Here is a 26,108-nt window from a genome sequence, read left to right on the forward strand (position 1 = left end):
GTAGAAAATGTGAAACGTAAGGATCTTTTACAAAGCGTCTTTTACAGTGCTGGGGACATAAAACGGCAGTGGAAGATAAGCCGTTATGTATGTTGAGGAAGTCTAAGAATAAAGATTATAGGCAAACAGTCTACCTTTCTTTGCAAGGCCTTGATTTACATCCCTGAAATCTCAAATTTAGCCATTACAATGAAGTCCTGTTGCACACAGAGCTGACTTTTTATCACCACTTAAAATCTAATTAATCCGTATTGAAGCACAAAGATTTCCGTTGTGTTTTAGGGTGAGGGGTCATAGAGCCTTCTTTGTTCATCCTCAGGCTTGTAATCATCAGGCATTGGGATATAATTTTACCAAGCAAATTGGAAGGTAACAGATCAAATCCTTATCAGAAAGCCTAACTCATGGTTTAGCGAAGTCCTTCGTCCTTTATGTGAAACATTATATTCGTGAAGAACAAAAAAGTGCTTGAGAGCTCACAAGGGGTTAACAGCAAAGGCTTATATTCGGGGCAGCAGAGAACTAAAATCATCATAGCGTCCACCACGGCTGACGGCAGCAGTTGTTACAGAGCGCCTGGGGAGACCTTCCTCCCCTTCCTCCTCGCACCTCAAGGACTGCGCTCTTACAATGGCCTTGGCCTATCGGCCAGTGATGCAATCGGGTGGCATGTTGTTATCTCTGTTGGGATGGGTCCTGTCCTGCCTCACTACCTACTTACCCCAGTGGAAAAACCTGAACTTGGAACTGAATGAACTGGAGATCTGGACCATGGGACTCTGGCAAGCTTGTGTTGTCCAGGAAGAAGGGGGAATGCAATGCAAGGACTTTGATTCTTTCTTAGCTTTGCCTCCAGAACTCAGGTTTTCTAGGATTTTGATGTTTTTCTCTAATGGATTGGGGCTTGTGGGCCTCTTGCTCTCAGGATTTGGGTTGGACTGTTTGAAACTTGGTGAAAGACAACAGGATCAAAAGAAACGGCTGTTGCAGTTTGGAGGAATGCTCTTCTGGATATCGGGGATTATGGCTATTGTCCCAGTTTCTTGGGTTGCCCACTCCACAGTCCAGGAATTTTGGGATGAGAATATACCAGATATTGTTCCCAGGTGGGATTTGGGGGAAGCGTTATTTGTTGGCTGGCTTGCTGGATTTTGCCTGATATTAGGAGGATCCCTACTTAATTGCACAATCTGTTCAACTGAAGTCCATCCATCTTCAGGCCATTACGCAGTAGCAGAACAGCAAGATCAGTGTCAACACTTGGAAACTGAAACCAGGCCTTAAAACCAGGAGTTTTAAGTAGTACAGAAAAACTGCTCTATCTTTTCCAAACTCTAGTGCAAGCCAGAAGCTTGTTCCGTAGTAATTCAAAGGACTCTTTGTTACTTAGCTGATTCCTAAACTTTCATGTTTTCTTCATAACTGGGATTTGGAAGTGGTGTAATTTCTCACCTGTAGAACTATTTAGAATATTGTTTTACAGGGGAACGCTGAAGTTTTTCATAGACTGTGTAGAAAAGGTGCTTTTATTTTCTCAACTGCACTGTAAAATCCTCAAGATGAATATGCATGTTCTGTTACATCTTGGCTTTTAACCAAAATACGTATGCTTCCTTTTCATACGAACCCAATTAACTGAGCCGCAAAGCTTGATTCCCTGTCGCAATTTTCCACTTGCCTAATGCAGTGATATATGAGCTCGAGTGTTTTTTTCCTCATCCCAAACAGTCTACGTGAATTCATTGCCTCAAACTGTTTTTCAGTGTACTAGCAAATCGCTGTGCTAAGAAAACTGTAGATTTCTGGCGTGCTACCAAGAGTTGTGGATGTCTTTTTGTGCATGGGGTATTACGGTGTGGGTGCTTCATACCCAAGAAGTTGTTTACCCAATCTAGCACATAGAATAACTCAATTTTAAGATCTGCATCCCTTATGCACCAAAAAGAGGCTGAGATACACAGCTTTCAAAATACCTGCCTGTGTCAGAAAATAGTGCACTGAGGTTTTATGTGCTCTGTCAAAGGCTTCTTGGTATCTGCTCACCTACAGCAACATGTTGCTCTCAATGTGTAGCTGTTAACTTGAAGCAAATGATATTTAACTGGCCTCAAAGCAGACAGCCTCGCTTAAGTGGGAATATATCAATGTGGTATTAAAATACCTTGTATCTGTGGTTCTTAGTTTAATTTAAAAACAAACTATGAAATGCCAAAATTAACAGAACTGCTGTAATGCTCTAGCAAATCGATGCACAGCAAAGTATAGAATTAAAAAAAATTAACTTAAATGCAAACTAATGAAAGATGAGCCTAGCTGTGGTCACACCCTTCAATTACTGGTTTACCACAGTGCTTCCCAATCCCCCAAACGCTGCACATAACATAAAGCTGGAGGGGGAGGAGTACTTCATGCTTTACAAAGCATTGTTTTAACTTTTGTCAATGTTCAGTATGTATTGTCTGCAAAAGCAAGCAGTTCAGTACTTCTACAACTGCTAAAAATGAACTTAGTCCACAGACATAGGCTGCAGTTAGTTGGATTGCTGTTGTCTACACTAGTATGGATTTTAACCGGTACCTGTAACTATTTACCAGACTGGAAAGATCTCAACTTAGACTTAAACGAACTGGAGCTTTGGACTATGGGACTCTGGCAAACGTGTATAGTCCGAGATGTAGGAGGAACACAGACTGATTCTTTCCTAGCTTTGCCTCTAGAATTCAGGACTTCCAGGACTTTAGTATCTTCATCAAATGGACCAAGCTTTCTGAGCCTTGTGATCTCTAGTCTTGGTTTGGACTGCCTAATGATGGAGGGCACAGAGCAGAAGCTAAAGAAACAGCTGTTACTTCTTGGAGGAATACTCATGTGGATAGCTGGAGTTCTGGTCCTAGTCCTTGTTTCTTGTGTTGCCCATAATATAATCCAGGAATTTGGGGATGAACAGATCCCGGAGATTGTACCCAGATGGGAAATAGGGGATGCACTGTTCAGTGGCTGGTTTGGGGGATTTTTTGTAATTCTAGGAGGCTCCCTACTCCTCTCCACGGTCGTCTTGTCATCTGAGCATCAATTACCAGAACAGCATACAATGGCAGATATGCAAGACACCCATCAGTATGTGGAAACTGGAAATAGAGGACATTGAAAAGGGTAGATGCTGGGCTTTCAGATTTCTTACTCTTGCATTACAGTAAGGGAAGGCTGCTGAACGGACAGGCTATTGTTTACAAGACTGAGGGCAGGGATTGTTTCTTATTGTGTAGTTCCTTTAATTACACTAATGGATGAGCTCTGCAGATCCAAGTCCCTGTTGTTTTTTCTCTAAAATCTGATCAATTGCAGTGTTTGTGTGTGTGTTTTTAAATGATAAATGAGTATAAAATCTTGGATCTCTAGGTATGCATGGAGACTTGACCATATTTTACATAGCAGAAGCTGTACTGATGTTGTGGGGCTGCTTTAAAGAATGTCTTTCTTACAAAAAATACTCAAGTTCTGAAACAGTTTGTAGTGCTAGTTCAACACACAATACAGAAATATAATACAAGGTATAACCTTAAATGAAATTCCATGGATTTATATTCATTTACACCAGCATAAACTAAATGTTCTCAATGTCATGTAGTACAAGATTCTCCATCCAGACCGTGTGTGTGTGCACATGGACGATCGAATATATTCCAGCACACACGCACGATCTCTGGTAAGCCAGCAGTTTTGAATAATGCTGCCTGGTGGAGAGTTGACTGTGCTCATCGCTACTGAAGTTCTTATTTAATGAACGTAAAGAACTAACTTAAGTGTATGAATAATTTTCTTTATAACTTATCCTAAGACTTGTCAGTGATTGATGTGAACTTTCTATAAATTGCGGTGATTTTACATTGACAAATCTGTAGCAGCCATCTGTTTCTGCAAAGAGCATATGAAGACATAGAACAGCAATAAAAGAAATAAAACACTGGTCTGGAAAAGAGCTTTGTTTAAAAAAAAGTATTTTCCAATCACTGAAACACATGGAAAGTGCAGAGACAAGTTAATCTATGTGATGTATTTGCATACTCTTACAGACAAAATTAGAACAGAAACACATTCAGAATATAACCTGATTAAATATTTAGTTCAGTCCTGAGCATTTGATATTTAATACAGTATAAACATAGCAATAGTTTTTTTTTTAAAAAATGATTTGTTCTATTACAATTTCTGCTTACCTTTGCTCATTTGGCTAAATATTCTTGTACCAGTAATATTTAGATTTTGATATATGCAACTGCATGATATTGGTACCTGGAAACAGAACTAATTACACTTGTTATACCCTGCTGTGCAGAGTAAGTTCTACTTGGAGTAATATTTATAATTTTAAACTGATGGGGGTTATTTGTATGTATTATTTTAGGTTATTCTATTGAGTGTTTTGAGTGTGCATAATTTGAATTAGTTAAAAACAAAACAAACAGAACTGTTAAAAGCTGCCTATAAATATGTTCAGCCTTACCAATGTGGAAAGGGAGGAGCAATAAGTCTCTCATTTTTAAATGAGTTTTGCAAGCTAAAGCCAGCAGTACTTACATTTTGGCCTTACCCCGTGCTTACAAATCAGATAATACTTTTTTGAAAATTATTCAATGTGTGAGAAAAAACAGCTAAGCTGGCAAGAATTTAGGCAGCTCTAAATACTTTTCACAACAGCATCCTTATTTTTATGGCCAGAACTGAACTATATTAAACAGAACATAAATAAGACTGTAAATAAATAAAAGAAAAATCATAAAGTATACCTCTAAACATTATTCTACAAACATCTTATATAATCAAATTGAGAAGTTGAAACTGCCAACCTTCATTTCACCTCTACATTAAATAATTCCAGACTTGTTTTTTAAAATTGACCTTTCGAATATGAATGTTATCTCAAACCCAAGAAACAAAAAACAAATGGGGCATTCATAAAGGATGTTCAACCAGTCATAATGCCCAAAATAGCATGTTTTGCTATACATTGAAGTGAACTGATGCATTTGTGCATAAGAAAACCCTTGGGTGAGGCTTATACAGACCTCTCACGACAGAATTGTCACTTTGAACTTCAGACAGCTGCTACTATATTGTGGTTATAGGCACTTCCATTTTCTCACCAATTACAGCCTTTTTGAAAGATTACGACCATGCATATGCGGCTTGTTGCTTGGGGAAGAAAACCTCAGCCACTGCATTAAATACATGTGAGTGCAACATACTAAGTAGAAAACGAAATAATTCTGTCTACGCTGTCTGTCTACTTGTGCAGTCCAAACAAGGTAAAACCCCAACTGCTTTTACCCAGACAGGGCTGTGTAAACATCCGATGTTCTGGACTTCTAACAGAATGAATACAAGTTGATGTTTCTTCCTAGGAGGCTTCTCCATATAAAACAAATTTGAAATATGTTCTTCATATCTAGTTATTAAACCTGTGCATGCTCAACTGCATACAGGGTCAATTGTGTATTTTTAACAATGTTCTGTATCAAAATAGGCAAAGCCTTCTAGTTAGGATCTTTTCAGATCAGAAAGGGTTTACTTTACCAACAGCAATCTGACTAGATTTTTCTGTTGGTACAAATACTCTAAAAAAAAAATAATCTCCATGTATTTGTAAGCCTAGTGAACATTGCTATATTCTCCTAGTCAGCAATAAGAGCCTTAAAGACAAAAGATTCATATTGAGGAAACCCTCACTAAGTGTACAGTGGCTACAACTATTCTGATTTCAATGCTGGTATTACAAATCTGATTCATCTTCCAGTTCAGAAAGCAGCTGCCCTTTTGGTAGTCTCATAATAAGTTTTTAGGGTTACTTGTCTGCTTTGTCTTTCCTCACTCTCCAGCAGATGCAAGAAACCTTTTAGTGCAGGTTAAAGTACTGTACATTCACAAAACTAAACTCTGGGCTCTGTTTCTTCCTGTAAAGTATTAAAAACAAAAACAGAAGATATTTGTTTTCAGAAACAAAATTCCAATATGGGTGATGAATCTAATTAGCAGCTGTTGTGAGGCAGCCTTGATGTTTTGGAAAGGAGTTTACAGTTGTAGTTAACTTCAAACTATGAAAGTCACACTCTTATACAAAAATATTGCATGGCAAAACAGCCATCTTCACAGTCTGCTCACATGAAAATAGTGAAAAGATAAACAATCTTCTGTTGAACGTAATATTTTTCAACACAGTGCGGTTCAACAGGATACATGCTTAGTACTGCCTTTGTTCCTTTGTTCCATCTTTACAAAATAAAAACACACATGCATTACATACAAACTGTACAAAATCAGCATCAGTATACCAAAATTAATCTACTTTGGTTTTCTGGTTGTTTTTTTTTGTCTTTTTCAGGCATACAATTCAATTCACTGTATTTTACAAATAAACATATCAATAGTGAATGTAAAATAGAAGATCTTTTAAAAGCAGGTCACTAGAACTAAAAAGTTCATCTAAAAAAGAGATGAGCAAGTGGGAAAACACTTCAATGAAAATGCATAATTACACATCATCAGCTGGAAGGGCTGGTATACTGATCTTTGCTCTTGTGAAATATGCTATCTTCTCCCTGAAATTAGAAACAAAAACAAGTTGTTATTTCACCATTTATGGCATGACTCTAATGTCATCTACTCTAGAGTTGCTAATGTCACAGCGTAGTTCTTTAAAATACAGGCTTGGGAAAATACACAGTGAATTTATTTACAATTGCATTCGCCAGAATATATTCTTGTAATTCCTTTCTTAGGCAGATTTATGTAAAAAGCAGCTCCAATATTGAACAAGAAAAAGTCAATGTTTCAGTAATAACTGCAATGACAAGACAAAAATATTGATACAGTCACCGCATTTCCTATGATGATATCTGGGGGGGGGGGGGCAGTGAAGAAAAGGCAAAACATTTAATTCTGACTTTGGAAAAGGGAAAAGAAAACTTAAGAACTAGGTCTGTGCAAGCAGCAGAATTGTCATCCCAGTCTCCAATTGTTTCCCCTGTGCTGTTACCATTTCTGTCTCTTACAAACGGAGAGATTACTGAAGCATAACAAGTTTGTACATGCTTGTCTGCCAGAAGGCTAGAAAGCAGATGATAAATATTGGGGGCTTAAAAATCAAAGCTCAGAAGAGACACTCTTCTTGAGAGCTTCAAAATGCCTCTGTGTGATTAGTCTGAGGCCACATCATTGTACCAAGTCCAACTAGCAGGACGACTACAATTCAGCCTTAGGAAGTAACTAGTTGTCCAAGAGACTAAACTGATCAAAAATAGCAGCCCAGAGCAAAATCAACTACATAAATGGGACTCCTGGGTGAATTGTGTTGTGATTAGGAGATAAAGGAGAAGGGAGGCTTACTGTACCCTTCTTGCAGAGGAATGATTGTGTCTTAAGCACTATCATGTGTTTCTGTAAACTTATGCAGCAGCATTTCTGTGATGACTGTTAAATTTCCATCACTGTCCCCCCCCTTCTTTTCAAAAAGTGTTGCTGAGAAAATGAAAACCCTATGAAGATGCTCTGAATTTCATACTGAAGTTAAATAGCACAACTGTAACGCTTCTTTGCTGAGGAACCCTTTCTGCTTCTCTCTGCTTTCTTACCACCACCACAGCTCAGCTTCTGTCATGTGAGTAAGTTACCCAGCCCTCTCAAACTCCAACTTTTAGCTTTGTTAGAAACGATTGATGTGTCTTGCAATTCTAAGGTGTGTGGACTTTTATTGCAGGTCATGTTTAGTTATATTTAGGAAAAAAATATGTTACTTAACTACACTAAAAAAAATGTGAAAAAGCATAAAAGGCCATACCTGAATGACTGCACCTGCAGCGGCACTTTCTGGCTTTGCTCCCGTAACCGGCATACATCCTTAGAAGCTTTCCTCATCAGTTTCTCAGCACTTAAACCTTGTTTCTGCTCTTCTTTTGACTGTTCAGCCTGTAAAATAACTATAAAATAACTATATTTTGCTAATAATGAGCAACTGCTTATTTCACAGAAATGACAAATTCTTCTGTCAACCAAAATCTCTACACAAAGGGCCAGCAAGACAGAAGATGTTACGAAGTCCAAGCAATGAGCACTCAGTAAGGTAACTGAGCATTTTCTAAAAATACAATAAAAACAAAAAGAAGTGCCATCACAGGTAGTTACTAAGTACTGTAAAGTTTGATATTTCTTCGGGCAATACCTAGACAGTTAAACAATTCTTAAGTTTGTACAAACAAATGCTGTCTATCCAAATGTCTTTTTGGAACTGAGAAACAGTAATTCTCCTTCTGTGTAAAATATTTTTATTTCCTAATGTCAGCTGTTAGGAAAATTGTCTATACCTAATCTGAAATGACTAAATGATGAAATTATCTAAAAAGAAAGAGCTCTCAAAATACACATTCAAGTTCTGCTAACCTTTGCAAAGTTAATATTCATGAATTCTTACACTTTTATTCATGACACAACACTATTTATGTTTGTATTTATATACAAACCGTATTAACCATACTTACCGTTACTCAAATGCATGTCAATTCTAATACTTGCAATAACGCTGTATTTTTTCAGTTAAAAATGCTAGTCTGAAAGAAATGTGAGACTAAAGACACATTCTTTCAAATTGCTTTCACCCAACTGAAAATCTAGCTTTAGTATCCACTTCAGCTTAGAGGTGTTCTGTAATTTTATGTAAGAAAATACCTGTTTTAGAACATTACGATGCTTACTATATATTGAACTGGTTCGTGGGAAAAACAAAGCCATAAAATAATTTTCTTCTTCTGCAATGCATTTTTCACATCACCGCCTTCTATTAAAACGCTTTATAGGCACTGAGGGCATAAACCAAAATGAGGTTAAGCTGATGCTAAATGCATTGGAATCAAGTTCCCAGTACCACACAAACAAATATGAGTGGGAAATACAGTCACTTATTAACAAATGTATTAATTTTACTACATCCAAATTTTCTAGTGAAATCTACTGTAAGTCCTTCTTTTATGATGTTAATAAGGGATTAAAAACGAACTGGTAGAAGGGTAGATACAAGACAAAGGCATTTTGTATAAAACAGATGTGCTTAGCATTTTCTGTAAGGTAGCCCCTTCCTTATTCTATGAATCCGTTACTGGAGACTGCAAATAAGAGCTCAAGGGAACAGAAGCTTTGGAATAAACAGGTGAAAGATGAGAACTCCCAAGGGGTATCTTTGCTCCATGGACACTGATTTCCATCTCAGCAGCCCTTGCTGACTTGCTTCTCCCTAGAGCTGATGATACCCATCAATGCTCTCTCAGTCCTAATGGTAGTGAAATCATAGACCTAGTGGGAAGGTTCACGTAAGCTGCTTAAAAAACACAGATTTTACATGTGGATAAAGATGCATTCTTTCATTTGCATTGTAGCAGTATCAAAGCCAAGGCAAGAACACCAGCCTCTACAAAGGTATCTGGCCTGGTTTCAAGGATCTTTCTTGATATGAATGCAGTTCAGTAAATACCTACCCACCAGTACACTTGTGCTGCTGTTAACTTCAGTTCCCAACTCCAAAAGAGCAAAGATTTTAAAGTGAAATTAACCTGTAAACATTGTTTCCCCTATTTGTTAGTGAACATAAGTTTGCAATCTACAGCTGGCAGTGTATTTATTAATTTTACGTATGTCACTGGCCATATGTTTTTATCAGATCCCACAGCTAATATTTATCATCAATACACTAAACATAAAATTAGTAAGTTTTAAAAAATTGTATCTTCTCCCTAATTATATGCAAGATTTTTGTGACTACTGCATTTCAGGCTAACAGCATAAATACAATCGGTTTTTTTCTTAACGCTGGCCATTCACTGTGCTGATATTGCACTCCTTACATTTTTATCAGAAAAATCCTTTAATTTTTTATATGCATAAGATTACTCTGAGCCAACAACACATAGTGAGAGACCAAAGGTCTACAGACTTGTGATCTCTGTCAGACAGGTGTCAAATTTATTTTGAACTAGCGTGTCAGGCTGCAGGAAGCTAAGAGACATTCCCTGCTAGTGCAGAGCAGCAATCTCCAGCAGAAGGAAGGAGCAGACAACTGAGGGAAGTGATCTCTCCCATTTGCCACAGCTACCTCGAACGTGGATTGGGACTCAGAACTTGACAGTTTCAGGATGCTCTCAGGTAGACTTTAATTTCAGTCTAGTATGAGAACATGCACATGAGAAGGTGTGTACAAGACTGGGACTGTATTAATATCATGGTTCTTGACTGATTTATAGCCAGTCAATCCTCCATCCATCTCAAACACAAAGGCACACAAACTTTGGCTGTGCATTCCTTAAGTGCCAAAAATCTGACCTCAGCCAGAGAGGAATCCCGGTATCCGTGCTTAACTTAAGCATGAGATAACAAAGAATAAGAAAAGACGAGCAAAATTAAAGCTGAAATGCTAACTCCTGTCACGTTCATTTTTTTTTTTTTTTTGTATAGGAGAATGAAAGCGAGCCTAAAGAAAAATTGTTAAGTGCTAAACACCAAAACACTGGAAACAAGGACATATTTGTGTTATTAATGACACAATTAAAGATTACTTTTACATAGACTGTATCTTGGAAAAAAAAAAAAAGATATTTGTGGCCATACACAAGAATCTTTTTTGGACACGTGTGAAGAGGAGGTACTTCAAAGGGCGCTAGGTATCTGAAAACTTACTTGTATGAGGATTTAAGACAAACTTTGAAATCCTGGATGATTTCTCACAGAAATGCTACCTAAACAGAAACAATGTTTGTGCTGCACAGAATTACCTACTGGTTTTGATCTGCAGTTATTAGTGGGCTTTACATTCTTGCTATACTTAGGAATGTGTAGTAGGCAGGGAAGGAATGGAGTCTGGGCATTGGGCTTCAAGCAGAGTAACTGCCTGCTAGCAAGCAGCCACTGATTTTCAATATCCCCTACATCTGCAATTTCTTTTTCCACTTGAGACTCTCTCAGTTGTTCTGGCACTTCTAGCTGCTGCATTAGTCTGTGCCATTATAATGCCTGCAGGATCTCAAAAATAATGTATGATGATGTTCTGTGGACTGCTGTGTTCTGCTAACCCAAGAGGAAACACTGACAGCAGAGTACAGCATTCTCAGGGTTGTTTTGTTCCGCAGGGGAAGGCTGCAATGATACTAAGGGCAGAAGTATTTCTAGAAACTTGGTAAGCACTGTTCAAAGAGGTGGAGTGGTTGTGATCATTGATCTCACTTTTAGCTTGGAAAGAGGGACTTAAATGCTGTGCTGCAGCCTGCATGTATTTTAAGAATGTATATTACTGCCCTTATTCCTCATCGCAGCATGTGTCACTGGGCTGATAACTGACTCCAGAAATATAAGATATCAGACACCTATCTCCTTGGAAGAGCTGGCTGAAATAAGAATGCACAAATCCAAAGGAATATTAAAAAAAGAATATTAAACAGTACTCTATTCTAGTGGGAATAAGCTTGTGGGTTTTGTTTTAAATTAAACAAACAATTTAAAATGATTGTCCTGCATTGAGCATTAGATACAACCTATAAACTTACAAACAAATGTAGATAAATTTCTTTTATATAAACTGCTATTCTTATGGGTTAAATTTTTCAAAGGTCAAATACATCCAATGAAGTAAAATAATAATGATAAAACATGGATACAACATGTGATATTTAAACATTGTGATGTCTTACTCCATTTTAATCAAGGGTCTTTCAAAATACTTTTCAACACTGAGCCTGAACTGTGCTAGTTTTTATAGCCATTTTAAAACTTAGCTAAGTATGGCCAACAGCAGAAGCCAAGGAAGAGACAGACAGAGAGGACAGCACTGGTCAAGAACAGACGTGGGAGAACATATTGGGAAAATGCTTTGTTTTCTAAGCTGATGGTCAAGGCCTTCTTGAAGTAGGTGGTATCACTCTGGTTAATGACCTCTGCTGGATTTTTCTTCCATTTTCTTTCATTTTTCTGCTTTTTGAGTCTATGTAAACTTGTGCTATTCACAATGTTTGGTCAAAAATCTTTTTATATATTTATATATTTTATATTATATTATATAGTTTTATAAATATAAAATATATTTTTATATTTACAGCTTTTAAACATCATAATGTGTTTGTTTAACTTGCTACCCCTTCATTTCCCTATTTCTCATATTTAAAAGATGATGAATATATAAGTGCTCTCCTCCACAACACTCATGATTTTACAGTTGTAGCTTTAGGTGTAGCTACTTGGCAATTCCTAACACAGAATCTGTTTCCTTCCTTTGACCGTTCTTGTTCACTCTTTGTAGTCTTATTATCTGCTTTGAGATGGGGAACCATACTGAACAATGTTTAAGTTGCAGGTAGAACATGTATTTATATCATTAAAGAATGATGACTTGTTTTGTTCCAGCTTTCTAATTCCCAATGTCTTATTTGCTTTTTGGCATCAGAGCATTGTGATGTTTTTGTTTCTTGTATCTGCAGTATCTCATTCCTAATTCAGCTAATTCAGAGCCCATCTTTGTATGTGTAAATATTAGGATTATCCCCTCCCTGCCCTACACAAGGCTATTAACTATTTTTAAAACTGTTATTTACATATTAAGAGGTCCTCTGCAGTTTATTGAAATGGGTTTCCATTTTTACTACTTTGAATAACTTGTGTCCAGGAGAGGATGATCACCCTCATAGTTTAAAAAACACAACCAAATGCCCCCCTAAAACAAAACAAAAAACACTTAAAATCCAACTTTTTTCACGTATTAAGTCAGAATTTCCCATGGTCCAGCTTGTCACTGCTGCCTCTCATCCCTTCTATCCTTATTCTTGTCTTTACTCACATGAGGGCACCCATCTTAGTTTGTTAGATTAGAGACTGAATATATATTTGTATTCTTTTACAGACAATCCCATGGAGAGCAGAATTTGGCTTTAATCTGCCAAAATTAGAACAAGTATGTCCTGCCTAAAGAACTAAGCCACAGCGGAAGTACCACCCTTCCTGTACACCCCCACTACTGTAAGTAATGGCCGTTGCCTCTCCCTACCTGATAAAATGATCTTTTGGCTACCAGTTCTGTGAAGGCTGCAAATCAGCTAATGCTGGAGGACAAAAAGCGTATGAAACTCTGTAGACATATGGCTGGGATGCAACTGTTAAATGAACTTTCAAGTAGACACCTCTGCTATTTTACTACACCAACCACACCTATTACCTCAAATAACAGTTTCTACTCTGAATTACTACAGCATTTAGATAGGGGTGCTACAACAATGCTGCTTCATATTCTAGGTGTAAATACTGTAGTATTGACTAATAGAGGAAATAGCATTTACACATCTGAACTACATAGCATAAGTAGTCAACTCTGAACTTCTGGAAAAATCTGTAAATGTATTTGTAAAAAAGGCAAGAGCATATCTCTGTTCAATCACACAAAATCTGTATGCTGCTCATACCTGTTTTTCAGCTTGTTTCAGGAGTTTCTGAAATCGTTCATCCTCGAGCACACACAGGGGAAGGTCTGTCTCTCCTCTACCTTTCATTTCCTCGAGCTTCTGTTTAAGATCCCGCAAGGCCTGAAGCTCATCATTCAGTCGATTCTGTCGTGTGCGTGACGCCTGGAGGTCCAGCTCCAAGTCCAGGGAAGTGCGGATAGGGCACTCTTGCATAGCTCTTCGCATGATCGGTTGGCAAACAGGCTGAATCATTTGGGAAGGAGAAAAATAAAAATTAATATCCAGAAAGGCTAGTGCAGAATTTGACAGAATACGTTCAGAAAAGCTCAACTATTTTCTGTTAGCAGAAAGTTGCTATAAGATCCCCATCCAAACATCCATCTATTCTGCAATTATTTTTCGGTCAGTCATTAAACGTAAGTGCAAAAGATTCACCAACAACTTGTAGAATGATATATTGACAGGTTAAAACCAAAAAACCCTGGTCTGATCCTCAGGACAGCACAATACCAGTAGTCCAAAACTACACAGACTTCCCCACAGATTTCAACGATATATTTTTTGGTTTTTTACTCAACGGTTGCTTTTTCAAGGCCCAAGCAAATGATGTTATGAACTCTGTAAACAGGCACTTTTTTAGTATATTTCACATTTATTTACTATCCTTTCACTGTGCATTTTCACATGAATAAATTGGGCAGTACAAGCTGTCCTAGGCTATTTTATACTTCTTTCTTATGCCAAATGTAATCCTGCTACCTGGTAAAAACCCTTCTGGGGAAGCGTATTTTTAGTTGCAGTCAAGATTAAAATATACCTCATAATTTATAAGAATGAACTCTATGTAAAATAAAAATAATCTTACTCTCTTTTCCTTCAGTCACTTTGTTCCTCATACACTCTTGGAGAAGAGTAAATCAACTTTAAAAGCATATCTGAATCCTTGAAATTTCCATCAAAATTTGCTCAAGATGCATGCTGCTGATGTTCACATTTGTGCAGCTTAAGCTGCCTTGGGTCTCTTTGTAACACTACGGTTCTTTAACTCAGACTGCTTTGATGGTAACATGTTAAAATCCAACAGTAGATGTTGCAATGCTGAGCACCAGCACCTTGCTGCTGGCTCCAGCCACAACTAGAGCAACATAAGCTTTGTCAGTGGAGGATGGTGAAGGATAAAGACCATTGTGGGGAGGTCTCAACTTGAAAACAGAGTCTACATCTGGTAACTTGCATCGCTTTTGCTCAAATACTTGAAATAAAGCATATGGCTTAAGTTACTTGCTATTCCTCATCTCCAAACTCTTTGCCTTAAACCGCACAGGTAATGCAGCACTCACCCGTTTAACTCTTAGGCTCCTCCTTTCTGTGGCGTTTCTCACAAAGAGAGACTTTTTGGCCAGTGTTGAGCTGTCGCTGTCACTTCGATTCAACTGTCAAAATGTATATAATGAACAGAGATATAAAGCATCTTCACATACAAATACATCTGTATTGATGAAGACAGTCCAAAAGCCTCAGTGTTGATCATACAGGTAGGTCATTCTTACTATACATGTAAAATACAAGAAAAAATAACTAGAGCATCTACTCTAAATTTCTGTTCCTATGCCATGACAATCATTGATCTTACTGAACTAACTAGTAGACTATTCAGGAATCAAGGAAGATAACTGGCTATTAAGTACCACCAAATCACTGGCTGGCTTCTGTATGACTGCAGACTATACTACAGAGTTCATTTATTATGGATTTCTTTTACTTGGGGCAGGCTTTAACAAATTTACCACAGGGAAGGAAAATTTCTGTAGACATACACCTTTTGTTTCGTATTACTATTTGTAAAAAGTACAGGTGTGTGTACAACTTCATTCTGAAGTACTTTTTCCTTCTCAAATATCCACCACAGAACAACAGGAGTTTTTTTCTTAGTTACAGCATCAGTCCCACATACATCAACACAGGCTGATTGTTAGATGCATCAACATGCGTGGTGGTAAATCTTCAAAGAAAACAGAAGCATCTATCTAAATATTTATTTTCACCTCCTCAGAAAAGGACAGATAAAAAGAATCATTCTGCTAACATTTCAATAACCAACTTGCCAGAGCCCTAAAGCATGTTTACACAGGACCGACTGGGAGTTGGGGTGAGAAATAAATTACTTTTGCAACATGAATATACTTCTCTAGAGAGAAGTCTGTCTTTTCACCACGGAGATGCTGCTGGGAACTCACCCCTGGATACACACAGGTGGAGGTCATCACTGACCACTGCTTTAAGCACTTTTCAAGGGAGATTTTTCAAAGGTGCCAACAGACTTCGGGTCTGTCCTTTAGGCCTCAAAAATAGTTTTGTTTGTTTGCTGTAGCATCATATGAGAACAGGTACTTTCTTAAGACCGCGGAGACATGAGTGCTCAGCCCTATCCACAGGCTTGGATGCAGCTACAGTGCCCACTCCTGAGCCCAGGCAACGGACCATGAATATTTCTGAAGCTGCAAAAGACGGATTTGTGCAAACGTGTTTTTTTTTCTTGGTTACTTTGCTTCCGGGACATACTATACTGTACGCGATGACAGAGACAGGTCACAGCTTGTTATTTCAGGTTCTGGCTTCAGGCAGCAGGTACGTGGCAAGTTTCTAAGCTACAAAAGTGCAGAACTTTATGGATGCAGAAGACTCATGGGTTTTTACTAACTAAGCCATCAAAGTACCTAGTGTCACTTCCTGTAGATGACCTCCACAGTTAATGGTCCCCCTCCATTTTTTTTTTTGCCACTATAGACAGTTGCCAGTATTAAATTAAAATGAATTAAAATGAAGGCAAAATTCTGAATTCAGCCAATGATCTATCCAAATCATGTACAGATTGTTACAATACTATCCACTACTTTTCATTCATATGTATGAATAGTCATTTAAATATTTACATACTGACGATAGATTTTTAGGCCAATGAGAATCATAGAGAGGCAACCAACATTACCATTTCCAAATGATAAATGCAACCACCTCTAACTGAACTGGAGAAGATTTAAAGCATCAAGTATTTTAAAAAGTCACACTTGTGTGAGTAGCCTGTAGAAAATGAAGATCAAAATAACCTGCCTTTTCTAGGGTATCTGTAAATGACAATCTATAGAGCTGGTAGTCCATGCTTTAAATCTTCAAACACATGATTTTCTCAGCTTAGCAGCAATAGGGTTGATAATTTAAATATTCTTTTTTTTTCTCCCCCCCCTCCCCCCCATACTACCATTATAGAGACTGGATAACTTTGTCATTAAAGCCATGCTTAAAACTTAGCCCCTAGGCTGTGCTCACACATCCTTCAAAGAGGTAATTACAGCAGGATTCGGGTTGCCCAGGTTTAAAACCAGTTAAGATACGAAGTGATATTTACAATTGATGACTGAGCTCTTTCCACACTGTTACATTTAAATGGTTATATTATTAAAATATGTTAATGTAATGGCAATTTACAGTGAACTCTATTTTGTTTTAACAAATTATTTTGCCGTGTGAGAGCTGTAGCTGCTCATGTGCAGCAAAACACTTTTTGCAGACAGCCAGCACAGGACAGGACTTTGCTACTTCTCTCCAATAGGATCTATTTTTGCCCTAGTAAAGGAGTTTTGCAAGAGCACAAAACTTTGCTGAAGGCAGTTCTCCTACACATCAGGTCAGTTAGAGAAAGAACAAACTGAGAGAAAGCACAGGCTCTGCCTCTTGCAGGGAAAATTGGTACATGACTCACTGTCATTAATGCATCATTCCAAAGAAGTTAAATGACTCTTTAGTTAATAGCTCTTCATTCCAAGTGTTTTTCCTCTTACCCTACAGATGTATTGGTTCCGCTCGCCTGGAGAGAAGGTTTGTGAGCGCACTATCATGCTGTTCCTGACAAAGGGACGCTGTCTGGAGCTCCAGCTGGCCCTGTCCTTGGGTCGGACTGTTGCATTCTCATTAACTGGTTCCTCAGTGTTAGTCTCTTTATCAACCTATCAAAAGAAATGAGGTTTATAAGTAGTGTATCCAGACACATGCCACTGCATAGTTTCTATGTCTTCAGATTTTACAAGCATTCTTGTCACCTTACACGGGATGGAAAAAGACAAGTGGCAAAAATCATCTTGCACATAACAGAGAAACTACGACAAGTAAAGAAAAGCAAAACTCCCAAATGTGTAGAGGCACTGGGGGGAGTCTTTGAAGGTACCCTGTGTATCCAACAGAACCAAGGCTTTTGCCTTTGCTGCCCTGCAGATGGTGTGATACAGCCATGGTACAACAAGTGTTTTGGTTTGCCATTTGCAGAGATTATTATTATTGTTGTTATGACTCTGCATTTGTATTTATATTGGCTTTGTTCGGCATTTGCAGAAAAACGAGGTTCTGCCATGCCAGAGATGGTGCTCGTGCACTGCAAGCAGCAGCTGGGAAAGTTGCATTGCCCTGGCCCTTCCATACAGTCACACAGCCCCAAAGGCCCAGCAGTGGGGCTTCTACAGAGCTTTGCCAGCCTTGTGAAACCCAGGCAGAAGACATTTCTAGCTGCTGGCCCTCAGAAGGGGCTGCTGCCTAGTATGGTTACCCCAAGCGTGTCACGGGGAGCCTCAGGTACAGCATCCCCATAGGTGGCGCAGTCTGTGCTAACACACAGCAATCACCTTGACAGCAGGGCTACAACGAGCACTGCAGCAGCTGGCACGTTTGGTATTACTGATGTGCGTTGGGGCATTTTCTCCAACTCAGGTAGTTTAATGAGCTTCATGATTTTGAACGCACGGGTGATAAATACAAGGGCCTAAATAGCACAACTGCAGTCCTGAAAGGCTCTGGCACAAGATCATCTGTTGTGTGGCTGGTTTGTAATCAGGTCTCTGTCTTTCACTCACTGTCCAGGTCTAGCCCTGGCTTAGCAAAAGACTTACGTGTGTGTCTAACCTTCAGATGGTCTCCTTGATGTCTCCCCTTGCTGAGTTAGAGCTCTGATCTATATTTGTCTGCTACCCAGAAGACTGTCAGTCCTTTTGTACCACAGCCTCGGTTCATTTGACATCTTTGCACATTAATTGGAAGTTAATTACAGTTTCAAGCAAGTCCACCGAGGTGTCAAACTTTTGTATTGTCACAAACTTGAAGGATCAAGCTGTCACTCTTGTCTTTTTACCTTGTTATTTTACAGAATCTGTAGGTCTAATATATGCACCAGTATTTTCAGTAAGGTGCTAAAAAGCATTCTTAAAATTTTATTTCTAGAGTTCGTGCTACCACATCAAGCATATCTGTATGAAAGGTTTTCTAAAGGTGCTCTCCAAATAGTAGAGTATAATTTTAGGTAAACAGTTGACAAGAACATGGGATTTGCTATGTGCAATGTGTGAGTAGTTCAACAGTACAGTTTAATGCACATTTTGGAATTTTATGTTAAATTAGTCTTTCTGCCTCTGCTCTGCTAAGCAGCTTTTGTATTTCATGCCCCAATATAAAGAGAAGAAATAATGAAATCCCCTCACTGGTTTAAAGATCTTGATCCCTGTTCTGTTTCTCCCTCTATTTATTAGAAGCGAAACAGAGCAGATAAATCAGAAGAAAATAGGCAACAACGAAATGGGCATGCAGAAATATTTTAACTACTGGACTGCACCTGTACCTTAAATATTCTCTCTGTGCAACAAAAAAAGGTGAAAACTGACATTTTTAATTAATCGTCTTTAACTTAAAAGCTCTGTGAAGCATATCTGTTAAATACCTTCTGTATGGTTCAGAACGGACCACAAAAGTTTTGTTAAAAATACATACAAGTCCTACAGTAAATGCCGCATCAAATTGTGAATGCTCAGATGTGACAGATTTCTAGATTAACTGCTCAGAAACAGGTCTTCAGACATATAAAGATACCACAGGAATGCATATTCCAAAATACTCACCAGTGTTAGTATTACCGCAGCTTGCTGGCTTTCATGGCCCTCATCATCGTTCTCTCTGTCCTTGTCTTCCTCCATTTCTGCTGCATCAGTGAATAACCCCATGTCATCAGGACAGCTGCCTTCTACTGCCAGCTTAATGCCATCTTCCTCTTCGTCAACTATTTCATCAGATGCTTCTACGAGCATTTCTAACCTGTACAAACAAAAGTAGCCCAGGTTTATTCTTGAACTGATAAAGCCCACCATATCCAGCACAAAGGTATTGGAAGGCCTTCACCCATGTATAATGCACATGTTTTCCTGACAGGGAAAATGAGTGTCACTGAAATGTTTCCAAAAAGTTCACATGAAAGCACTTTTTATTATATGCACCAATAAAACCCAGCAAGCTCTACTACAGATCACCTTCAGGATCATTACAATAACACTGTGCTATATACTATAGCTGTGTGCTGATAACATTGAAGGACTTTGGCCACAAAACTAATGAGCAAGTCCCTTCTTCCCCCGCAAAAAAGTATGTATTTATTTTTACACTGTAGCTAAAAAATTGCATGGAAACACCACTCAACATAGCAATGTAGCAAGAAGCTTCTTTCTGGGGAGAGTTCACAGCTTCTTCAAAAAGAAGATGATCAGTGGAAGCTGACTCTGTTGGGCAGCAGGTCTCCCTTCAAATCCTATTAATGCAACTAACACTTAATAGGACACATTTAGTACACCTCCAGTGGCTTAGACACCCCAAATGGGTTCACAGGAAGATGCGCATGGAGGGGCATTGGCAATGGGAGTTAACAGAGCAGCCAAGACGCTGTAAACCTAAAAGAAGGTGAATGAATTGATCACAAAAGAGAATGAGTCTCCTCCCCACCATCTCCTCTGAAAGTACAGCCTTTCCATTTGTCTATGGAAAGGGAGAAGGAGCAGACTCAGGCCTGAACAGTAAGGGGAAAAAAGTGGTTCTACCAGTCTTCCTCAGAGCCCCTTTGCTCCTGTTCATCCTCCTCCTCCTCATCTTCAGCCAGCTCTTGTTCTACTGCTTCCAGCTCAGCAGATGTCCTCTCCAGCAGAGCTGACACAGCATCCTGCTTACAAGGAATGAGAGGGAAAAACAGAACGGAGTGATATATAACATAAGCAAAAAGAAAATCACAACTCACAAGAGCTGTATTACCCTGGTGCCAGCAAAAATGCGACTTAGATCACAAATACAAGGGTTTTGAATTGTCACTGTATCGCACATTAACTAATAAATCTCAATCAAAAATAGATTATTTGTAAAATGATAATGGAATCAAATATATTTCTGTCTTCCTGTAGTACCTTGTCTCTCTTCTTGTAATATCACTAGGTTAAAAAAAAAAACACATTGCTCTTTAGAGTCACATTTTTAAATGTAGTTCTCTTAAGGAGGCATTGAAGCAGAAAAGCTTATTTAACTAGAAAAATTGGCAAGTGTTTTGCGTAAATGGCTTTTTTTAAGCATGCAAATTCAAATAATGAATAGTAATTTTTAATACATGCATATGAAAGCCAATGGTAATGTTAATAAAAGCTTTGTTAAGATTATTTTCAAGAAGAAACAGCTCAAGTGTTGTGAACTGGAGTGCAGTTCTGTAATCCACTACGAAGCCTCATCCCTAGCCACATTTAGCAACAAGCTTGTAACACCATATAAGACCCACTCACACAAAAAGTCAATATGAACAAAACTGCATGACTAGGTCTTGGGGGAGGACAATTAATATGCACAAAATCATAGTGCTATGACAAGTAGAGTCTCTGGCTTTTTTCCTTGTTATTACAGTAATAGCCAACACATCACTCACCAAGTCCAGTGAGTCCGAAGACTGCTTGCTTAACAGAAACATGGATTCTTCATTCTGTTCCTTGTTTTTTTTGCCAGGAATTTGCTTGCAAGGCAAAAGGTTGTACCACAGAGTACAAGTCTCATCAGAAAACGATAAATCTGCCAGACTGATATGAGTTCCAGCCTGCACAAAAATAAAGGGAAAGAAAGAAGTTTAAATCTGTCATTTTCCTGCGAGACAGCTGAAAATAAATTCTACAGAATTTATCAGGTAAATTAGGCAGCACAAATTTGACACGGATCTTAATTTTCTTTTTAACTGTACATTTTTTCTATTTCCCTCCCTTGCTAATTAAACAAAGAGAAATACATGGGAAGGCCCAAACTGTCCATTCTGCTGTCCATTTGTTTCAGTATATGGAATTTCTCCCCACATGCATGCACACAAATCCCTCTCTATCAACATATCATATGCCTGCTTTCTATAGCATTCAATAATGGAAAACTGTGTCAGTGAAACCTGCAGCGTCAACTCACGGGGCAGCAAGTTTTAGTCAATTTTTTCAGTTGTTTCACCACAAAAATCATCAATACAGCAAACAATAATGGATGACCTTGTTTGCTCTAACCAGTGAGGAAGCAGATGAAAAGACACTATATAAAGGAGATTAAGAAACCCTTTCATTTGGACAAGCACTAACATCCACTGAGTTGGCACTCTGGGAAATTATAAAATACTTGGTTTGGGGCTGTGCCTTGGAGATTACAACCCTTCGTTCTTTGGCAAAGCAAATTATTCTCACAGCTACTGGGCTGAGTACATAGCTCTTGCCAAGACTCTGGTCATGTTGCCCAGGGCTTTCTGCTGGGGGTCATATTCCAAAGTCTTTCATTTGATCCTGTGATTAGCCCTTATGTCTTTTGGTTTGTTGTTTTATATATTTTTTATATTTTTTTCCCTTCACCTTTGAATCCTCCATTCTGTTGCATTTTTGGTCTTTGACTGTTCCTCCACCTGAGGGGAAACCTCTTGGTTTTCTTCACATCAGTCAAGCTGATGAGTTCAGTCTGCTAACACACTGAGAAAGGCCAACACATCCCCCAGGAAGTAAGTTAACTTCTGCATTTTTGAAAGTGAGAGGCCATTCTCAGTAATCTGGTCTGATGAACCTTTACAGAATTCCAGCATCTCTTCAGGGCGTTTTAACTGAAAATCTCACTGTGCTACTAAGTCAGACTTGTGGTGAAAAAGTAGGCTGATTTGCACCAGAAAGTGCAAAAGCAATCTGAAAGTAAATGAAGCATCACTGATTAGGCAATGACAACAATTAACGACAGAATACAAGAAAGCTGGTTTGAAATAGGCTGGTCTGTGAATGTTATGCTTTATTATTATTTCTACAGATCACCAAGACTAAAAAAGTGGACTTAATATAACCTACAACAATGTGCAAAACTTTATTTAGCTTAATTTTGTTCTTTGGTAATAAGGTTTCAAGGTTTGGTAAGGAGGGTTCACAATGATTTATTTGGATGTATTGTGGCTCTCATTCAGCTTTTTACAGTCTAGTGTTAATGTTGCATTAAATATGTGATTTCTTAATATCTAAAACTGCAAAGCTGCAGTACCAGTCTATAGCTAAAGGCTTAAGGTAACGCAGTGTTAGAATTATCAAAACACCTCCTAAAACATCCATCCAGGCTTAGATTGTGTATCTGGAGTTTAACAGAAAGGCAGTATTTTAAGTATTAAATCAATAGGCATGAAAAGGAAAAAAAATCTGAAGCAAGTACTGTGAAATTTCAGTGGCCCTGACCCTCAAAAATTAGAGGAGACACAATAAACAAATGCATGCCAAAAAAAGCCAGCAGTAAACCTGCATACCAAGCACTCCTCCCGACGATTTCTACTGACAGCACACACGTCTATTCTCAGTGTCTTCTGGAGCAGTGTTACTTGGGAAATGGCCACTCTGAATAGCTCGTTGAATAAAATGGTCTCCATGGCCGGATGGACTTTTGTGCGGAACAGACAGCTGGTATCGGCTGAGGATGGAAGTACTGCTACTCTAATGTACCTGCCGGAAACAAAACAAAACCTTTACCTGTATTTAAACTAGCATTTGCTGGTGATGTGTGATAGAAGTTGACCCCAATCGTCTAAAGGACTGCACAGCAAGAAAATGAAACAGCAACAAATCAGAGGTGGAATCAAATAGGTGAAAAAGAGAGAAGGGGTCAAAAAACTACTCCCCCACCCCATGCCTTCCACAAGCATTTCCCCAAAAGGAATGTCTGCATCTGGGATGGTAGTAGCAGAAGAGGTAGCTATTTCTGTCCCTAACCAAATTTATCCTCTGGTGTAGTACTGGGAACAGTGAAGACCATGTCACAGACGGGAGGAAAAATGATGTTAATGTTAGTTACCAAAAAAAAATAAAAATGTAGAGGTAAAAACTAAAGTCTTAGAACTGTGGGAGCAGCACTGAAAAGCAGCAACATGTCCTTTAATCTTTTAAAAAAGCAAACGATACAAAAACTTCAAAGAAAACAGAAAACTAAGAAAAATGTGGAAGAAAATAGTTAGGGTCATAGCTGCTTAAGACTAATTCGTAAGACATGAAGTGAGACTTAGAAGAATGTGGCCTGAAAGCTTGAACTTCAGTTTAGGAAATATCTTGAAATTGTTAGGCAGCCACATTCTATTTATTTAACAAATACGCATGGATACTGTGTGAATAAAGGTAGTTAACACCTAACTTGAAAGTCTCACTTTAATAGTGATTTGATGGAGCGAAGACATTCCTAATGCAATTTGTCGATGTTATTTACCTAGTGCACAGTACCTCATACACACAAATAGAGAACCAGTAATTGTTCTGCATCTTCTCTGTGCCTATGCACTAACCTATTTCTGGTATTGGCTTTAAATATTATTGATACTCACTGTAGAACAGAATACAATGAAGCTATCTAAAGCAAGAAGAAAAAGTGGGTCAAGGAAAAGTATTCTGCAAAAAACTGAGAAAAAAATAAATTATTCTCCCCAGAGTTACAGCAGTATTACTGTATCTTTTGGTAGTGATTTTGTACATACTGTTAGTATTATTAAAAATTTGGTTTTATATGAAATGAAACAGAAGAAATTAGGTCTGGGAGAAGTTTGATTTTGCTTTCTGAATTTAGGTATATCTTTTATTCCCCAATTATGTTCAGCTTTTTGGGATGAAGAGTGAGATCTAAGTTGTTTGATTATCAAGTATAGCCTGGAGAGCAGGCGTACAGCCTTTTGACAAACCAATCCCAAAGTTAAGTGGCAGTGTAATGTAATTTCAGTAATGCTGCTGTAGTATTCACCTAAGTGTAGCTGAGCAATTTGTATGGTCTACTGGAAGTAGCCGTTTTAGTAGATTAAGAAATACAATTAGGAAACGTTTAGAAAAGAAGTAGGAATAGTAGATAAAGTAAATTAAAATTGTGTTTAAAAGACAGTTCACTGGAGCATTCTTTTTAATATTTGTTAGCCAATTTACTGGCATCAGGCCAGAATGATGGGTAAACAGACAAATAAAAGATGAAGTGCTTACCAGTTTTGTTTAGCCTAAGTGCTAACTTTCATTTTAATTAAAAAAAAAAAAAAAAGTTTAAATGTCAATCAATGCCTCAGATTTTGCTGTGACAAACCTCTATCTTCCCAGGTGAACATAAATGCCCTTGACATAAATATTAAGTATTCCACTTTAATGTACAAATTTTCTGGTAACTTCTTTTTCCTGCAGCATTGATAGAATCTGTATAAGCTAAGTACTACTATGGTTAGAAATGTTTTATACATATTTTAGTGTTGTTAAGCAGTAAATCAATCCATTCCTTTGAAAAATGTACACAATGTATTATTATACTCTCATATTTCAACACTACTACTCAGTGATTGTTTGACTTACACTTTAGAGCCAAGGGGGACAGAAAACGCTGGAAGATTTCTAAGCTGGCCTATGATTATCACAAAACTTGAATTGCTGTGGTCGTATCTGTTAAAGAAAGGACAACGTGAGGAAAGCTCATTGTTTGCATGTACATAGGAAGACAAATACTCCCTTTGCTGCTCACTCACCTGAGTCCTATCTGTACCTGGGCAGCCTCGAGAGTTGTTGCATCATCTTCACTATATACAGTGTCCTCGGTTTCATTTGGTCTAGGGCAAACAAGCAAATACTCAATCATTAGGAAAATTGTACTTAGATTCAGCAATAATTGAGGTACGCACGCACAGAACGTATATGTATTCTCCTAACCAGGCTGATTTAATTGCAGCACGCAGTCCAAATGAGAATTTCACGGCCTACACAATAGCAACTCCTGTTTTAAGATAGTTGGTGCCTGGATGTTTTGACAACTCCAGTAATGAGCTGTAAAGGCCTTTTAATGATTGCTGAAGCAAACCAGACTAACAGGCAAGGGAAAAACTGATGACTTTTTATACACGTTTAGTACTTCTTTATCCCCCTGGACACAAAATTGGAAAGTAAGGTTTCTGATAAGCATCGGACCACATGTATGCTGTATACGAAATATGGCTTCAGAGAACATTTAAGAGGAACTCTATAATGAAGAGGTTTCTGTGCAAACAAGAAAGATCTTTCTTCTGAGCCTGTTTTCAAAGCCATTCAAAGAACCAAAAGGACTCAATCCTTGCAGCTGAAGAGCAACTCCAGTACAGAATGGAATTACAGAGAATCAGTGTGACAAAAACAAACAAACAAGCAAAATACAGTAATTTTCTGTGAAGTTTGAATGAGGACGTGGTATTAATGTGTTTCAATGATCTTTAAAAACAGACTGTTGGGATCAATAAATGCTGGTCAAAATAGGAAATGTGGA

General features: G+C 38.2%; 3 protein-coding genes across 3 annotated transcripts in view; 2 read left to right on the forward strand and 1 right to left on the reverse strand.

The window, feature by feature from the left end:
- Window positions 1-630: 630 nt before the first annotated feature.
- LOC311208903 (putative claudin-24) lies at window positions 631-1,284 on the forward strand (the record flags this gene model as incomplete). Its single annotated transcript, XM_084285936.1, has 1 exon — window positions 631-1,284. One exon carries the CDS (start codon window positions 631-633, stop codon window positions 1,282-1,284), a length of 654 nt encoding a protein of 217 aa, XP_084142062.1.
- A 1,216-nt stretch (window positions 1,285-2,500) lies between these two features.
- On the forward strand, window positions 2,501-3,148 carry LOC311209001 (claudin-22-like; the record flags this gene model as incomplete). The annotated part of the gene is made up of 1 exon (XM_084286051.1): window positions 2,501-3,148. One exon carries the CDS (start codon window positions 2,501-2,503, stop codon window positions 3,146-3,148), a length of 648 nt encoding a protein of 215 aa, XP_084142177.1.
- Window positions 3,149-6,017: 2,869 nt separating this feature from the next.
- Window positions 6,018-26,108, reverse strand: part of WWC2 (WW and C2 domain containing 2) — a gene marked incomplete at its 5' end in the record, with an annotated part of 96,160 nt that continues 76,069 nt past the window's right edge. Inside the window, 11 exons of the mRNA XM_084285446.1 lie at window positions 6,018-6,596; window positions 7,835-7,962; window positions 13,482-13,724; window positions 14,822-14,914; window positions 17,321-17,485; window positions 19,418-19,610; window positions 20,384-20,502; window positions 21,247-21,411; window positions 23,113-23,305; window positions 25,172-25,258; window positions 25,342-25,422. Of these exons, the coding sequence (XP_084141572.1) occupies window positions 6,530-6,596; window positions 7,835-7,962; window positions 13,482-13,724; window positions 14,822-14,914; window positions 17,321-17,485; window positions 19,418-19,610; window positions 20,384-20,502; window positions 21,247-21,411; window positions 23,113-23,305; window positions 25,172-25,258; window positions 25,342-25,422 (1,534 nt within the window). The 3' untranslated portion in view covers window positions 6,018-6,529. The remainder of the gene's footprint in view (window positions 6,597-7,834; window positions 7,963-13,481; window positions 13,725-14,821; window positions 14,915-17,320; window positions 17,486-19,417; window positions 19,611-20,383; window positions 20,503-21,246; window positions 21,412-23,112; window positions 23,306-25,171; window positions 25,259-25,341; window positions 25,423-26,108) is intronic.

This window comes from Netta rufina, assembly GCF_964035555.1.
Source record: "Netta rufina genome assembly, chromosome: 4".
In the NCBI taxonomy this organism is placed as follows: Eukaryota; Metazoa; Chordata; class Aves; order Anseriformes; family Anatidae; genus Netta; species Netta rufina.